This window comes from Agelaius tricolor, unplaced genomic scaffold, assembly GCF_023055355.1.
Source record: "Agelaius tricolor isolate 1412-34295 unplaced genomic scaffold, bAgeTri1.0.p SCAF_60, whole genome shotgun sequence".
NCBI classification, from domain to species: domain Eukaryota; kingdom Metazoa; phylum Chordata; class Aves; order Passeriformes; family Icteridae; genus Agelaius; species Agelaius tricolor.
Window position 1 is genome coordinate 400,222 of NW_027269320.1, and position 17,608 is coordinate 417,829.

Sequence of the window (17,608 nt, forward strand, 5' to 3'; positions counted from 1 at the left end):
CACTGTTCCCTGTGCATCTTCCCCTGGCAATGCTCAGGGATGTGCAGGGAGGGCAAGCAGAGCCTGTCAGGCCTGGCTGCAGTGCCCTCATTTTCACTGTTCCCTGTGCATCTTCCCCTGGCAATGCTCAGGGATGTGCAGGGAGGGGAAGCAGAGCCTGTCAGGCCTGGCTGCAGTGCCTGCCAGCAGTGCCAAGGTGTGACTGGCTGCAGGCTGCCTGCCCACGGCCTGGAGCCCAGCTCACAGCATGCAATGGGCTGGAGCAGAGTGCAGGGAAAACAGTGGCTGTGGAGATCATTCTGTGCTTTGGCCCCTCCAGCCTCACCTTGTTCCCGCCGGGGGTGAAGCGGATGCGCACAGGGGCAGACGCGCCCGGCGGCACCAGACGGAAAACATCGCTGGAGCACGAGAGCTGGAAGTAAGGGGAGCTCTCCATGGAGACCTTCACCACCTGAGGAACCTGCAGCAAAGACATGAAATGATGATTTTGCCACTTGTGGAAACGGGATGAGAGGAGATCTGTCCATGCCCTGCTCACATCCCTCCCTGGCCCCTTTCCCAAAGCACTTTCAGCTGTGCAGGCACAGGCACATCATTCACAAGGCTGAACTTGAATCCCTCCTGTCTGGCTCCAGCATTGTGGCCAGGGCCAGTAGGGCAGTGCCTGGTGGGAAGGAAGGGCCAAGCAGGTCAGCACCAGCAGGATGGAGACAGAGCACCTGAACCAAGTCATCTGCATATTCAACAAGGCCAAAAAACCTGCTGGCTTCTGCCTGCACACAGCCATGAAGTTGTCATGTTCCAGGGGCGAATGTGCTACCTGAAAGCAAAGCATCAAATTGTCCTGGGGGAAGGAAAAAATTCCATTCTAGCAGATGAGGTTTGGGTAGGGACATTGTGGAGATAGAGTCATGCAGGCAGAGCAGCAAGAGAGGAGACCAAACCACTGTGGCCTTCCTGGGAATAAAAGTAAACCTGAAAAGCAAAAGAAGGAACACAGCAAGACAATCCCTAAAACAAGGAGATGGCAAAGAGAATTTAAATGGGCAGTAAAGCAGCAAGGAGGAATCTTAAAACCATGAGAGCATTCAGCTTGCCAAAAGTGATGGAAACACAGACAGGCTGTGCCTATTGACTCTGGGCTTCAAAGGCATTTTCTGCCTGGAGAAACATGACCAGCACTGAGTGACAGTGTGGTTCCAGTATGCAAAGCCAATCTTGGCTCTGCAGGGCTTCTTGCTGCCTGTGCAGGCAAGCTGGGCTGCTGGGCATTCCTGCCTGCAGCCAGCAGGCCAGGTGCTGCCCTCTGGGATTCACAGACACAGCACACATGCATTTTCTAGCACACAGATATCATCAACCCCTGAGCACCAAAATGCTCTCAGAAAGTCTAAACCAGATGATTTGGACTCCCTCCTGTCTCTTCCCACCAGCCCACTCTTGGCACAAGGCTCATTTGAGAAATGTTTCCCTGACTGAAATTCCAATGGTCTCCGTTTTCCTCTTTACACTGGAACACAACTGGTGACATTTTTCAACTTTTTCCCTCTCAACTCTCTTGGGAAACTGCAAAACAATCACAAGTGAAGGTGAAAACCTCCAGGAGCGTTGGATGTGCTGTGGTTCTTCAAAGGGAAAGCAGAGCACCGTGTTGCTTTTGGAAAAGCTGAGCAGAGCTGAATGAAACTTAGCAGGAGCCTGAAGTGGCACCTAAAGGCCTCCCACTGCTTCTGCTCCATCACTCTGATTGCAGGGCTCTTTCAGAACACATTTCCTGCAGTGCCAATGCCATGAATGAGAAGTGATTCCAGCATAAAGTGGAGAAGACTCAGCCCCTGAGCTGACTGTGAGCTGCACAAAGGGAGCCAAACAGTCTGAGAGAGGCAGAGATTCCTACCAGGAGCCAAGATTAACCAAGGAAACCCAGGATGTGGTATAGCTCAAGGCAAAGCATGAGAGCAGGTAAGAACTGTACAGGCTCAACATTCCTACCAATCCAGAGCTTTCAAGAGCAGGAAACTCCTTTGGCATAGATACCATCAAGGCATGGCCAAAATCAGGGGACAGTTCCCAGCACAGGAAGATTTCCACAACTTGCAGAACAAAGGTGCTGAGACATTTTCTTCTGGATGTGCTGCAGCAGATAACTTGCTTTGCTGTACACTGGGGGAATGACAGCACTCTCCTCTTCCAGCACAGTGTTAAAGCTCCAGGTGCCAGCACTTACCTTGTCCTTATTCATGATAGACAGCACCATTTCAGAGACCTCATGAGCAACGACGTTCTGAAATACCAGCTCTCGTGGGGAAACCCCAATCACGCTCCGTTTCGGGGGAGCTGGTGACAGCTGGAGAGGCGAGAGAGCAGGGAGAGGTTCAGCTGCTGGGAGGAAAGTTCATGAAGGATCCCTTACACTGATCCCCAGTGAAGCACAGACTCTGGGTGAGCATGTGTGCCCAGGACACACTGGGCAAACTCTGGCTCACCCACCTCTGCTCTGAGCTGATCAAGAACTGCTTGATCAGCTTAGAGCAGGCTCAAGCCAAGTTGCTCTTTTGATTTCTCCAGCTTTCCTTCTCCAGAATGCCAGGCAGCACGTTCCTTAAGCACAGCCCTGTGCCCACTGGAGCACTGACTGAGCACTCATGGAGTAAGTAAGACCCACAAATTGACATCAGATTCAATTTTGGGATGTCCTTTACTCTGAGACAGGGAAACTGAGGCCCACACAACTGCAAATACCTGTTTTGAACTAGAACTTAAGCATCAGTAAGAAGAGAACAGTACTAGAGGAGGTGTGAGAGATGAGGTGGTATTTGGCTGAAGCCAAAAGGTTTTTAAGTGAAAGAATGGAATTTGTTGGTACTATGTGTTGTTTGTAGTTTGGATTTGTTCAGGTTGGTGTGTTGGGTGTTGCTGTGAGTTGGCAGCACCAACTGGCTGAAGACCTGACCAAAAGGAAGGAGGATGAGAGGAGAGGGGACAGAAAAGTTGGTGGTCAGAGAGAATGGAAGTTCTTGAGTACCCCTCCGGGGAAAAGGGGCCAGGGACTGTCCCAGCTGGGTACAAAGGGGATACAAAGATTGCTTTTTTCTTGGAGGGTGTGTTTGCTCCTTTTCGGGGCCAGGGAGACACACGCCTCTGTGTGTGGTTGCTAATAAACAGTTTTCTTTTGCTTTGATGATTTTGTCCCCTTTCATTGCATTTAAAAGTTACTGCCTTTCTAACAGAGGGAAAGGCAAAAATAAAGTCAGGAAGTCAGGTAAAGGCAAAAATGAAGTCAGGAAAAAGACAAGTGAATGAGGATAGAAGACAAGTGAATGACAATGCTGAATGAGGATAAGGTTCAATTATTTTCTCAGCGACTTGGGTAAGAGTAGAGTTGGTATCTCCTTTTGCCATTAGCTTTAAATGGGTGCTTTCTTGTAATTATTGCCATCTTATTTAATACCATTGCAGAGGCATGTCTGGAAAGACACAACAACAGCAAATGCTTCTGGACCAGAGACATTGCTTTAAGAAGGCTCTGCCCTGCTTTGTCTGCCTTCTCCAGTCACACTGTTGTTACACCAGAGACACAAGCAGGTCTTGTGTGTGACTCCATGAGGAGACACAGTCTGCTGAAGGGAGTGGCTGCAGCACACTGTGCCTTAGTTGTGCCTTTCCCTGAGGTGTTCCCAAGGCCCCTCTCCAGGGCAATCCTTAACCTGGATTGTGTTCCGTGTCGCTTGCTGCCAATTTCCTGCTCAACAGCCCACCTCGGTCACCTACCCCTTTGGACTGTGCTTTCTACTGAGCCAATCCTGCCAGAAAAGCAGCTTTAAACACAACTCTAAGTAGGCACTGATCCAGATAAAGCACATCCATTCCCTTCTGCCCAGGGCCAGTCCCCTGTACATCTGGCAGCCTGCAAAATCTAACACCCCATCAGGGTCCCAACACATTGTTCCAGCCCAAAGCAGTAATGCAATTTGTTTTGCTAAATCTGAAGTAATTCCTGCAGGTCCTCGGCCTCAAAGGCCAACGCTGCCACTGTGGAGGGAATGCTGTGACCCCAAGCATTTGATGGTGACCACACCAAAGCAAGAGGTGGCTCCTTCAGCAGGAGAATGGCAAATGGCAATTCTGTGCCTTTGCGTCCTCAGCCTTCCCCCCCTGGTTTTAGCAATGGCAGCTACACTCCAGCACAGCCCAGCAGCTTCAGCAGAGGTCATTTGTGTTGGCTTAGTGCAGATCAGGACTCCCAGTCCACCACTCCCAGCAGTTTGCAATGACAACAGGACCTGCACACTGAGGTCTTTTGCTGGAGGCGAGCCTGTCACAAGCACTCACCCTCTTCAAACTTCATGTTAAACAGAAAGGAAAAGAGCGGGAAAAGGCTACCTTTTGACGAGTCTCACTCATGTCGACACATGGGCCAATTCTGGGCAGAAAACTCCCCCCAGTGCTGGCCTCCTGCTTTGAGTTGACAAACTTCTCCCTCTGGAACTTAGAGGGAAGCAGCTGAAATGCAAAAACAAAAAAACAACAAAAAACCAACCAAAAACAAAAAAAAACCAAACAGCAAGAATGTCAGAGATGTGCTTGTTCAGAAAGGCTTTCCTTGAACAAGTGGCACTGATGAATAATTTGTGATCACAACCACTAGGACAGTTCTGGAAACCCTGGAAGTTGCCTGCTGAAATACTTAGCACCAATAAATTAATAATACAGAGTGCAATAGACATACTCCAGCCACATGGCTCTGTCCCATGAGTCTCTCTGTGATTTGATGGGACATGTTTGGGGATTTCTGCTCTTTGGGCATTTGTTTCCTCTTACATTTCACTGGATTGAGGCAGTGACCTTTCCAGAGAGTGGGGAGGAGCTCTCAGAACTGCCTGAACTCCACCCCTGCACAACACTCAAAACTCACAGGCAGGAGATAGCACTGCTGGCTGAGTCCAAGGGAAGCAAGCAAGACAAGCTGTACCAAGAGTGAGGTGCACAGGAATGTGTCCAAGTTTTAGCTCTCTCTGTTACTTAGCATTGGTTTTCTCTGTCTGGGCTGACAGAGCCCTCGAGAGAAGAAAACAGAGGGATGTCCTTGGCAGAGCCTCAGCAGTGGGGCATCTTCAGTCAAGTGAGCTGCAGACAGCAAGGGATCTTTGTGGCCCTGGCTCCAGTGCTGCCTGCAGGGCTGCATCTGTGCCCACCCAGGAGCTGGGAGAGAACAGCTGCTTTGGAAGCTCTTCCAGCTGGGACCAGCCGTGGCTCTCAAGGCTTGGGGCAGAGTTTGAGCTTTCCCCCTCACATGCCCAGGTGCCCAAGGGCAGCTTGGTCAGAGCAGCACAGGTGAGTGCCCAGCCTGACAGAAGGAATTGCTGTGGCAAAGGAGAAGGAAAGAAGCCCATGCTGAGGGCTTCAGCTGTACATTGGTTTCACTTGGCTCTGCTGGCACAGCCAGGCAAGGCGCTGGGCTGTCCCTGACACATCCCACAGTGTTCCCTACTGCACCAGGACAGCCCCAGCAACAGGAGCATGGCACAGAGGGCTGGGGAGGGGCTCTGCAGCTTCAGAGCACTGCTGGACAACAGGGGCAGGGAGAGCAGGGACACCAGGGCAGTTTCCAGCCTTAACACAGCCCCAGGGGCTACTCACATTATTAGGCTTAAGTCCTTCCCTAAGCAAAAGTCGAGGTGTTGGTGTCCTTCCTGGGAATCCAGATGCCATTGTGAAGTGATGATGTCACAGATGAGTGACAGTCCCTCAACAGAACTGGAAGGAACAACAATGGAACTCTGAAAATCCAGAACCCAGTTCATGGCAGACTCAAGGGATATACTGGTGCTAAAGATTTTCTATGATTTGAAAGTAGCTATGTGCTTGTTTGGCATAAGCAGCTAGTATTGTTAGGCCTCTAGTTGGACTTTATTTGAACTACATGGTTACCTTGTGCAATTCAAAGATGGATCATACTGAAACCTGGAGCTAAAATGCTCAACATTAAAAATACTTAGAACAATCAAAGCTGTAGCTTAAATATTATTTAAAAACAGCTTGAGTGGACCTCCTCTTCTAAGGCTAAACAACCCCTGCTCTCTCAGCTGCTCCTCACAGGACTTGAGAGAGACTGGAGTGTTATGGTTAATGGCTTAAATATTGCTATAAAGGACTTTTTGCCCATTGTGACAAAACTGTATAGAGAAGCTGAGACCCCCAAGCCCACCCTTCCCTGAAAATGCCTCCTGACTGGAACTTGGCACTGTGAGTTAAGCTGCCTAAGGGAACTTGAGACAAGATAAAGCTGACACTAGCATCCCATTAGCTCAGGTCTGGGGAGAAGTGAACAAGGCTGAGGGAGAAAAATACATCCCCACTAAAGCCAGACCCAGCAGCTGTGCTGAAAACCAGCTCTGTCTGCCTTCAGGCTGGGGAAGTCATAGCCACAGACTCGTCTGCTGAGGCCAGGTTTGCACTCAAACCTCCCATCAACAGAGGGGGGAGGAGGAAATTCTGGGCGTGTGGCACAACCTCTGCTAAGGGGCAGTGGACACCCATCCTCCCTCAGACAAACTGGCTCAGCTCTAGAAGCCCCCAGCCCCAGAAGGCCACATCCAGGGGACCTTCCCATGAGGGGCAGCTGAGGGGGTGTCATAACCCATCAAAGACCTCCAAAGTGCCCCCAGAGCCATTCCTGAGGCCTTGCACCAGACGACTGCAGGGCATGCAAAGTAACACAACAGATCTGAAAAGCCACAACCCAATTCAGGGCAGACTCAAAGGATATCCTAGTGCTAAAGATTTTATATTATTTGAGAGTAGCAAGAGACAGAGCCAAACTTGCCCCACCCCAGGGAGCTACCTGGGCAGTGCCACCTTGCCCAAATCTGCATTAATCCTTTGGAGTCTTCCATTTTGTGAGGCCTCACCACAGAGAAGACCAGAAGAGGATTGAATGGGATGGGATCCATGGAATGGTGATATTTTCTACTAAATCTCTCTCTGTCGCTCTCTTTCTTCCCCCCTTCCCAGCTCCCACCCTCCCCCCTCCTTTTGCTATTTCTTTCTCCCTCTCTCTTCCTTACATTTACTGTTCCATAAAATCCAAACTATTGACTTTGGCACATGGTCATGTTTTATTAAGGCATCTCCTTAATAATTTTAATAACCAGATCATAACAACCCCCTGAAACTTGAACAGAACTCATTCACCTATAAGTAGTTTAAATAAATACTATAGGAAAAAAAGGATAGACTAGTATATTCAGGAAATGTTGCATTTCTTCGGTGAGACAAAAAGCACCATCAGCAGACCATATATGGTTCATCCCCTCAGCTGTACATGCCACCAAACTGAAGACTGGCATTATCCCATCCTGTATTTCCCTCTGGCATTCTCTTTCAGAGCAGAGATGTGACAAAACCAGAAAGTACAACTTGAGTCAGTATTTACCTTCAAACGAAATTCAGGACTCCCTCACAATGACCAATGCTTTGCCAGTTCAGGACTCCCTCACAGAAACCAATGTTCTGTGAATTTAGGAGTCCCTCACAAAGACCAGTGCTTTGTAAGTTCAGGACTCCCTCACAGAAACCAATGTTCTGTGAATTTAGGAGTCCCTCACAAAGACCAATGCTTTGTAAGTTCAGGACTCCCTCACAGAAACCAATGTTCTGTGAATTTAGGAGTCCCTAGCAAAAACCAATGTTGTGCGAGTTTCCGAGTTGCTCACAGAGACCAATTCTCCGCGAAATCACAGGACTCGTGGAGACCAATCTCTGCGAACCATTCGCTTGGCTAATGCCGAGTGCGAATGAGCAGCAGCGCCGGCTGCGGGCGCTGAGGCCACGGCGCCGTCACAGACGCTGAGGGCCCGGGCGCGGTTACCGGGCAACCGCGGCACCGAGCCTGGGGCCGGCCCGGGCCGGGCCGCGCTGCTTTGCAGAGGACATTGGCACTTTTGCTGCTGACTTGGCTTTAGTGCTTTCTGAAGGGTCTTTCTGTATTTATGAAAGATTAAAATGTGGTGATAAAGGCACCTACGGCACTGCTCTTTGTATAGCACTAGGATGCTATCCTGGCTGGAGCCCCAGCAGGGGCTGAGGGAGCTGGGAAGGGGCTGAGCCTGGAGCAAAGGAGCTCAGGGGGGCCCTTGTGGCTCTGCACAACTCCCTGCCAGGAGGGGACAGCCGGGGGGTCGGGCTGTGCTCCCAGGGACAGGGACAGGAGCAGAGGGAACGGCCTCAGGCTGCGCTCAGGCTGGGCACCAGCAGGAATTTCCCCATGGAAAGGCTGCTCAGGCCTTGGCAGGGGCTGCCCAGGGAGCTTGGCAGTGCCCATCCCTGCAGGTGTCCCAGGAAGGGCTGGAGGTGGCACTCAGGGCTCTGGGCTGGGGACAAGGTGGGCATCGGGCACAGCTGGGACTCCGTGGTCTCAGGGAGCTTTCCCAACCTTGATGATTTCATGAGTCTGTGATTCTATGAAGGGATGATTCAAACCAGATTTTATCTCCAAATATATCATACACAAATATTACAAAGGTCAAAATTCACGTGAAAGAAATTTAAGATTATTCTTTAAGATTGAAATAATCATATGTCAATGTTGCATACAACATTGTTACATACAATATTGTAAAGCCGTATAAAAGAAGAGCTTTGTTACCCTTGTAAAATTATGGCTCAGGCCTGCTGCTTCAGCTAAGTACAGCTAACAGCTAGCCTGACAAGTTCCTGTGAGAAAGGAGAAGAAAGAAGAAGAAAGACTTCTACCCACAGCTTCTATCCAGGAGACAAGAATGTAAACCTCGTTAGGGAGGAAAGGTTTTGACTAACATGTACTTTAGCAACTACCAACCAAGGAACCGAATTGCAGTAAATTACTAACCAATTAAAATGAAAGACAATGCCTTTAGAAAACCATATAAATGTGAGCTGTGAAGAATAAAGATGGGCTGTTGTGCATGAAGATAGCGACATGTAAGGACAGCATTACATGAACTACCCTTGGGTTTAACATCTTCAGTGAAAACTTAAACTGGACCTGTCTATTAGGAAAGGATTATTGGTTCAAATTTTCTTGTCCTTGAAGAGAATTCAAAAGTCTTTATAGATATATTACTGCTTATGTAAATACAAACACCTTCATGTTAACATGTAGAGATACATTCTGATTAACATTATTGACAGACCAATGGAAGAGGAAAACTAATCAGATTTTATAGGCTGACTTCTTCCCTCTAATACCTGGCCTTTCTGGCTGAGATGCCAGACTCATGACCATACTGCTTAATTCTTTTTCAGTTAAAGATGATGCAGAGTTGTGAGAAAAGCTGTGCCTCCAATGAGGCCTGGCCTTGTACACATCTAGTAAAAAAGATATTTCTGTGTTTGAAGTTTCTCAAAAGGCAGATCTTTGCCGTGGAAATGCAACTCTCAGTCAGTGACTGTGTTGGCAGAAGATGAAATAAAATGCAGCTTGTGCCTTTTCTGTGTTTATCTTTTTGTGCGCGGGTTTTAGAGTTTGTTTTGTGTTGCTGCCTTTGCCCTGCTCTTTTCCCCGCGGGTGTTTTGGGGGAGCAGAGGTGCAGCGGCCCCGGGGGCGCTGTGGCGGCCGAGCCAGGCGAGCCCAGAGCGGGCCGCATTCACGGCCGCAGGGCCCTGCTGGGATCCATGGATAATGAGAGGATTGGCCCGCGCAATGAAGGGATGACTATTGTGTGAATATTAAGAGAAGCTTTATTGATGTGTAGTTATGTCATTGCACTTTAAATGTCCTCTCTTCTCCCCATAGTTTCCCTTTATTGTAGGGCTTTCCCTCTGCCCTGTGGGCGGCACAGGCCCCTGCTCTGGCGCAGAGCTGCTTGATTACTTCTGTCTGATAGGAGGCAGGAGCCTTACCTACTGTGTTTGTGCGCCTTGAAAACGTGTTGCTATAGGGTTTTTTTAAGTTTATTTCGTTTTCTGACTAAATTCTGATTGTTTTATATAGTTTTACAGTTACTGGAGAGATTGAAAAGCGGTAAATGCAACGCCTTATTACCTATCAAGTTTTAACATGGTCTGATATTTTTAACAAGAATGCTAACAAATTTGCCATATAAAATGATGCCAGATACAGTCACAAAAAGCTGTTGGGTTGTTCAGCAATATGCTAAATTGCACGTTATTATATTTATTTTTCAGTAACCCTGCACTTTAAAAAGTCGTACTGAATTTCTGTTTCCATGGAATTTGCAGTTCCCATGAGTTTTTCTCATAACTGATTTACTTAGAATTCTAATATGCTTTTTACAACTTTAATCCCTCCAGTACACCATCATGCTGTTATTTCATTTATGGCTTATTCACCTTTCAGTTGTCTAACAGATAATAACCAGTGAAAACCTTCATGAGATAATACCCTCACAAGAGTGAGCTGTTTCAACATCAGAACATAGGAGCCTTTTTTAAATGAATGAAAAGGGGGAGATGTCATAGACAGGTAGAATAATGATAAAAGAAAGGCCTTATGAAATCAGGCCTTGTTCTGCAATATTAACAGCTGGCCTGTCATCTCTTCTAAGTGCAGAGAAGCAGTTACAAGTTCCCATGTGAAGCTATTTTGAGAATGAGAGTTCGTTAACAATCTATTCTGAGGGTGAAAAACAAATGTACCTGCAACAACAAGGATTTGTCCCATGAGAATCAGTGCAGAGAACAAGTAAACAATACAATAGAGAGATTTGATGCACAAGTAAAATATATTTTATTAACCAATAGCGTAATTAGAAAGAAATCTATTAAATAAAGTTGGACACGAGGTCTGAAACTGTAGAAACTGAGTTGAGTGATTAAAGAATAATCTTTCCCTGCCTGAAAAAACTGAGTCCCAAGAAGGGGTAACCTCCCCATCAGCACAGATGATACCCAGTCATTGTGGAACATCATCATCTGACTGTCCCCTCTGTAACTTTGCTTTGCATCTTCAGCTGAGATGACTAAAGATTGCTTTGGTCTCTACATTTTTGTTCAGGTTTCTTCTTCACCTTCTCCTGAGGCTTATTGGTCTTCTGACCTTGGTTTCCAGCTGCATGCTGGAACTTGTTTCCCTTCTGGATCACAGGTATCTGCACAGTACCCTGAACTCTGTTCCAGTAGGAGAAATTCTGCTGCAATGACTCATAGATCTGAAACCTCTGGATCAAGTTCTCCATCTCAGCTGCGTCCTCTGGGATTTCAGTTTCTCCCTTCTTTTGGGCTTTGGTTCTCCCCTTCTTTTGGGCTTTGGTTCCCCCCTTCTCTGGGGCTTTGGTTTCATCCTTCTTTGAGGTTTTGGGTTCCCCCTTCTCTGGGGCTTTTGCTTCCCCCTTCTTTGGAGCTTTGGTTTCCTTCTCTGGGATTTTGGTTGCCTTTCTCTCTGGGGATTTAGTTTCCTTTTCTGGAGGTTTGTTTTTCTTCTCTGGGGGTTCGGTTGCCTTCTTTAGGATTTTCGTCTCCTTCTTCTCTGGGGGTTTGGTTTCCTTCTTTTCTGGAGGTTTGTTTTTCTTCTCTGGGATCATGGTTTCCTTCCTCTCTGGAGCCTTGGTTTCCTTCTTCTCTGGGGGTTTGGTTTTCCCCTTCTCTGGTTTTGGAGGTTGCTTCCCCACAGAGACACCCTTCTTGTCCTTCTTCCGCTTCTCTTCCTCCTTCCGCCTTTCTTCCTCCTTCCGCCTCTCTTCCTCCTCTAAGGCTTTTGCCTCTTCCTCACGCTTTTGAGCCAGCTGCTTCAGCTCCCTTCAGCAAACAAAACAGAAAAAATCGCTGAGAGTCCCCACCAGAAACTTGGGCTCAGCAGTCCTGGCCGGCCCTGCACTTCATTCCTTGACCCTGAGGCCAGGCAGAACCACGAGACCATTTCCGTGAATTTTTCTCAACCCACAGAGGTTGGGAACATCCCAAGTGATGCCATTGGTGCAAGGGGACCTCCAGGACCAGCCAAACCTGAACCTTGCCATCATAAGGTCTTGGCTGTGCAAGCTCCCTCTTAAGGCACAGCCAGACACCTCCAGCCCACTGCCAAAGGCTGATCCAGCAGCTCTCTGTGCTGATGCCTGAAAATGCTCTTTGTCTCTTGATTTCCCAGTTTAAAGCAGATCACAGATTGCTGACATCTGCTTATCTCTCCTACAATTCTCACTCAGCTCATTCAGCACCCCTCAGGGCACAGCCTGCTCCTTAATGAGAATAATCCTATCAGTAAGAAAGCAAAGGCTGCAGGAACTCCTCTCCTGCAAGACAGGCTCTTGTCAGCCAGATTTCCTGCAGGAACCCAGCTGTGAGCAAGCAAACCGGTGCTCTCTGCCATGAAAGCCATCTGAAACAGCCTCATCTGTCTCCTCCCCATGAAACCAACTTCAGCCTGGGCTGAAGGAAGTGCTGATACACAGACTTGCTTTAACCAGCCTCCACTCTCAGCTCCACACTTTGCCTGTGTGTCCTGAGCTGGGCTGCCTTGCTGGAGCTGAGCTTCTCCTGGGCTGGCCTACTGCTGCAGCTGAAGGGGAGCCTAAAGGACGTGAGCTTCTGTGGGTGGTGTCCCACCATAAGGAGAAGCCTGGCAGATCAGCATTGCAAGGACTTGCAATGCTGTGGCAGGAGCAGGACCCAAACCAAGCTTTGCTCTGTGCCCCACACCTGCCCATACCACAATCCCACTGTTTTGGTGAAGGGAGATGATCAAGAAGGTGCAACTCAACACCATGGACCTAAAGACACCTCTAGAGGCAGTGCCAAGGCAAGCCCAGAGCCCAGCTCCCTGCAGGCAGCATCTAAGCCAGGAGGGCTCAGCACTCCAATAGAGAAGAAGATCTTCTGTCTCAACAGAAGAAGGTCCTTCCTCTCTTGGGAGCCAGGGAGCTCAGAATGGCCATCCCTGTGCTGCTTCTGGCCTTTGCTATCCAGCACCTCTGAGCTCAGAGTCCTTGGAGCAGGGAAGCCCTCCAGGGACAATAACCCATGGAACAGCAGTAACCCATGGAAGCCTTACTCACTTTTTCCTCCCTATGAGCTTCCTTTCCAGTGCTATTTTATCCACTTCTGCTTTCCTCTGCAGAGCTTTCTCTCGCTGCAGTTCTTTAGCACAAAGAGGAGAAACCATGAGTGACTGCAAGCTGACCTGGGTGCTCTGGGTCAGCTGCAAGGATTCACAGCTTTTCCTGACCCAGCCTATCATCCCAGGAGATATTGGGGAGCTTGTATCCCCCCCCAGAATTCAGACAATCCCCCAAGCTATGGCCGGGCAGTAAAGTCCCCATGCCCTCGGATCCCAGGAAAGGAGACTCGGTGAAAGCAAGATGAGATTGTTCTTTTGTTGCTAGGAAGGTGCAAATATAAAAGAGCCAGTGATATTAGATCTGGTCCTATTGGCTGAGAAACTCATCCAGCCCTAGTCTTTGTGGCTAAGGGACACAAGGAAATATCCTGATTATTTCCCCAGTCTATGGCAGGCAGATAGGAGCTTGCTTTGGCTACACTCAGGGTTGGTAGAGGATGCCACAGCCCTTCAGCCAAGAGCTCCTCCACCAAGCTGGGGAACAGGCAGCTGCTAAAAGAATGGGCTTTCCCTGGAGAGCAAGGTGACAGAGAGAGTTCAGGGTGTATGGGCTGGACCACAGGCAAAACAGACACCACCAAACCCTCACTGTTTTTCTGACCTGCTGCTGCCTTGCCCATGGCCTTGGCCTTGGACTCAGACTCAGTCCTGGCCTTGGCTTCTGCCATGGGCTTGAGCTCTGCCTGTTGAGCCTTTGGCCTCCTGTGTGCTTCGTGGTCCTGCAGCACCTCTGGAGGCAGTGTCTCACCCATGGCACGTGAAGGAATAACAAAGCTCTTTTGGTACTCAGACCCCACTGCCATCCGCAGGATCTGTATGTGGAGGGAAGAGAAACCATACGCAAGATTCCTTTTCTTGCCTTTCATCACACAGACTCAATCAACCCATTTTCTGTCTCCTCCCTTCCTCCCAATAACACCAACTATTTAGTTTAGGTCCTCCCACAGCATGTCAGCAGAGCTGGCTTTGCCCTGGGGATTGCCTTCATCTCCCTGGCACAAGCCTGGGAATGCTGGAGTGCTGTGAAGCTTGGGCAGCGTGTACATGGGGACCAGACCTGCCTTCTCACCTTCTCCTCCTCAAGGTACTGCTCATCAAAATCCAGTGAGTGAGACTCACAGGGCACCTGCACAGCACCAGGCAGCTCTGGCAGCACACAGAGCTGTGGTAACAACCATGTGAGGGCCAGCAATAAATGAACCAGGGCACACAGGCCCTCTGCCCTCTGAGGGGTCACCCACAGCCAGGAGAAACAGAGACAGCACTGAGGCATTCCAGGAGAAAAGGCACCTGCATGCAAGTATTGGCAAGCAACATAGATGCAACAAGGGAGTCACCCAGGGCAACACAGACAGGGCCAGCAGCTGGAAATATCTGTGGGCTTTTGACTGGAAAAGAGTGAAGTGGGGATTATTCTGAGACAGTCTCTCCAACGGTAGTGACTGGAAGCCCAACTTCTTCCCTTGATTATTGTGTGGATTAAGCAAGAGCTTTAGACAAGAGCATCTCCTTGGAGGTCAGGCTTTAGGTGTGGATCAGCAGAGAGATGTCTCAGGGACACACCCCTCAGAGCACCCCCACTGGGACCCTGCCTGCCCCAGAGGCAGTGTTAGGTACCCTGAAAAAGAGGCATTCCCAGCATTGTGGAGAGGGTTGGAGATGGCCATTTTAGAGCAGCTTGGATGCCAGATGTGTCCCTCAAAGGTTGGGCTTCCAAGCCCCAGAGCCAACAAAGGGGCTGGGAAGGGAGCCCTGGAGCGAGGTGGGCAGGAACCTGCTGGCCGTGGTGCCAAGGCAAGGAGCTGTGCCAGGGATGTGTGTGGTACCTGTAAGCCACAGTTGATCTCCTGGGGCCTCACGGAGTAGCGGACACGTGAGATCTCCCCGGTCACCAGCACCTCGTAGGTGAGGCCTCCCTCCACGTGGCACAGCGCCGTGACATCAGAGATGGTGTTGAGGTGGCCAGAGTAGGTGAAGGAGACCTGCTGGCTCTCACCTGGCTGCAGCACACCTGACATTGGCAGGATACTGAAAGCCTGGATGGAAGACAGGAGAGATTGAGCTGTTGAGCATGGCAATGGATGCAGAAGAGCATCTTGGAGCAAAGTGCAGCTGTACCTGGAGGGGCCTATTCCCCAAACACTGCCAGAATCACCCTCATCTCATCCTGCATCCATGCCACTGACCAGTGCAGGGACCATGGGGAAAATCTTCTCCCACACTCACAGATCAATGCATTAATTAGTACATTATGTGAAAGTGAACTGGGATGTCTCCTGGCAGTAGAAATTCTCTCTGATGCACAACTTGCCTTTAAAAAGCATTTCTTACTGCTTTTAGAAAAGGAGGAGGCTCAGAGTGAGAGCTCTCGGAGCTGAGCGAAGGACTCCAGCCCAGCTCATCTGACTCCTGAGGCTCTTCCCCTCTCTCTGATTTAAATGCTGCTTTCTCAAGGTGCTACAGCAAAAGCTCCTGCAAAAGTTTCCTATGGACCACCTGAGGAGTTCCAGGGGGAGCAGTGCCCTCCATAGGTGCTGCAAAGTGTCCTTGGGCAGCCCTACAACGTGTCCTGCATGGCCTCTCCAACTACCAGTTGCTTCAGCAGCACTTTGTGATGGGCCTGCAGGGATGGGAGGCCCCTCTGTGGCCAATGCTGAGGCCCACCAGTGGCACTGGGAGCTCCAGCCCTGCTTGCCACACTGACAATGTGCAAGTGAGACAGATTCCCTCCTACCTTCTCTGCTTCGAGGGAAGGCTGCGGTTCGTCCACGGAGCTGCTGATTCCCTCAAACCCTACTTGGAGGCGGGGGAATTCAGGAAGTTGATCTGATTGCACCTGAAAAAGAAGCCATTTTCTATGCTGGGAGGAAGAGACAGCCACTTTGCAAAGTCTCCCTTTGTAAGACAGCTCCAGGGCCAGCAGTGCAATAGCAGCTCTGGGTGAAAGCAGAGCCCTGCAAACAGGGAGTCTGGCTGCCTTGGGAAGAGGCTCCATGGAGATCAGGACTCATCCCAGCTTGCTCTGGGAAGGAAGCTGGAGGCCTTACCATGATGATGCAGATAAAAGCCTCATCTTTCATTGTGAAGGCAAAAAATCCCACACTCAGCACAGGTCTGTAGGACCTGAGTGAGCTTCTCCAAGGAAAACTCTCCTATTTCTCCCTCCCACACAGCCCATGTCCAGCCACTGGCCCTGCTGCCCAGCCCACTGTCAGGGCACAGGACAGCAGGGCAGCAAAAAGGGAGGTCGGCACGAGCAGGACTTGGTGGTGGCAGGCTGGGGAGGCAACACAAGCAGCAGATGTACAAGAAAATCTACCTTGTCTCTTAAAGACTGGGTAAAATCATCCACTTCTTTCAGCATTCTGGCTGCCTGCTCCTGTCTCATCTTGAAGTGTCTCCATCGAGATGCTGGGGACTCCAAACTGGTATTCTTCCCTTTTGGTGGTTGGGGTTTGAATTTAGGTGGGCAAAGCTCATCTCTGGAAAATAAGATAACTATTGTGAAAAATGCCAATCACTTGTTTTCAAAATTTTAAAAGTTTAATAGTAATAAAATGGTTATAAAAATAGTAATACAATTAGAGTAAAAATAATTTGGACAATTTGAATTAGGACAACAAATGGGACAACAAATACAAAGAGTTACGGACGTCCGGGTACCTTTTTCTGGGCAGCACGAGCCCGAAAAAGGACCCCCACTAACAAAGGATTAACCCTTACGAACAATAGCCCGTTGCATATTCATACACTTCATACAGGATGCATAAATTCCATTCAAACACAGGATTCTGTCTGGTCTTCATCTACTTCTTCCTTCTAATCCTAACAGTGCCTTCGAGGCGGGAAGAAGTTCATTTCTTCTGATAAGAGAGCAATAAATTCTTTTCTCTGAAAGATTTAGCTGTCCTGTGGCTGCTATCTGGTTCGAGTGCCTCATTCCTTTCTAAAAAAAAACCCCACTGACATAGTTCTTCTTGTAACTACAAAAGTTACCTTTTAATTACAAGACTACAAGGACTAGGAGCCCTTCATCAAGGTGGACATGGTCTCAGGCCACAGAGGTCTGAGAAAGCAGCTTTCACCCCAGCTTTCCTTCCCAGGGGAAACCACTGTGGGGGCTGTGCAGCACCAAAGTGGTGGAAAACCTATTCCCTGAGCATCCAGCCTGAGCACAGCTGCTCAGTGCCATTTGTCAGATGCCAGGCAAACAGCTTTGCTCTTGGCCAAGTACAAACAGGACACAGCAAGAAGAGCTTCAAGGGGAGGGCAAAGGTGCACATACCTAAACCTGGTCACCTCGCTGTCGGAACGGAATGACCAGCGGTACTGGACGGGCAGTGGGCTGCAGTTGGTCATCTCCAGGGAACGCACTTTTTTAGTGCCAGCCATGATGCAGCCAAACTCCACGGAGCTGGGCTGCATTTGGAGATTTGGGAAGTGAACTTCTCCCTGAAGGGTGATATGCTCCACAAAAGGATGGCCCCTGACCATGTCTATCTTCAGAACCTTCTCTTTTTTCCAGCTCTTCAAATCCAGTTCATAAGCCGGGTC

At 49.2% G+C, this 17,608-nt stretch overlaps 2 protein-coding genes across 3 annotated transcripts; both read right to left on the reverse strand.

Annotated features, from left to right (window-relative positions):
- Window positions 1-10,755: 10,755 nt before the first annotated feature.
- Window positions 10,756-14,193, reverse strand: LOC139605117 (neurofilament heavy polypeptide-like). 2 transcript variants are annotated; one of them, XM_071456505.1, is made up of 2 exons: window positions 12,993-13,662; window positions 10,756-11,736 (listed from the first exon to the last, which is right to left on the reverse strand). In XM_071456505.1, exons 1-2 carry the CDS (start codon window positions 13,172-13,174, stop codon window positions 10,962-10,964), a joined length of 957 nt encoding a protein of 318 aa, XP_071312606.1. In that variant the 5' UTR covers window positions 13,175-13,662; the 3' UTR covers window positions 10,756-10,961. The 2 variants fall into 2 exon arrangements, with proteins under 2 accessions (XP_071312606.1, XP_071312607.1); XM_071456506.1 differs by lacking the exon at window positions 12,993-13,662 and adding an exon at window positions 14,124-14,193 and having other exon boundaries at window positions 10,760-11,736.
- Window positions 14,194-14,571: 378 nt separating this feature from the next.
- On the reverse strand, window positions 14,572-17,587 carry LOC139605135 (hydrocephalus-inducing protein-like). Its single transcript, XM_071456527.1, has 4 exons — window positions 17,340-17,587; window positions 16,374-16,536; window positions 15,789-15,890; window positions 14,572-15,090 (listed from the first exon to the last, which is right to left on the reverse strand). The coding sequence occupies exons 1-4, from the start codon at window positions 17,546-17,548 to the stop codon at window positions 14,590-14,592; spliced, it is 975 nt and encodes a 324-aa protein (XP_071312628.1). The 5' UTR covers window positions 17,549-17,587; the 3' UTR covers window positions 14,572-14,589.
- Between the last annotated feature and the right edge of the window lie 21 nt (window positions 17,588-17,608).

Bases quoted from the DNA above. Each gene is read 5' to 3' on its own strand.
- LOC139605135 (XM_071456527.1), bottom strand. From the start codon at position 17,548: ATGGTCAGGGGCCATCCTTTTGTGGAGCATATCACCCTTCAGGGAGAA. The intron at 15,891-16,373 runs GTAGATTTTCTT...CTTCTTTTTCAG, and splicing joins CCCAGTCTTTAAGAGACAAG to GTGCAATCAGATCAACTTCC. The intron at 15,091-15,788 runs GTAGGAGGGAAT...TCTTCCATCCAG, and splicing joins CTTCCCTCGAAGCAGAGAAG to GCTTTCAGTATCCTGCCAAT.
- LOC139605117 (XM_071456505.1), bottom strand. From the start codon at position 13,174: ATGATAGGCTGGGTCAGGAAAAGCTGTGAATCCTTGCAGCTGACCCAG. The intron at 11,737-12,992 runs GTGAGTAAGGCT...TGTTTGCTGAAG, and splicing joins AAGCTCATAGGGAGGAAAAA to GGAGCTGAAGCAGCTGGCTC.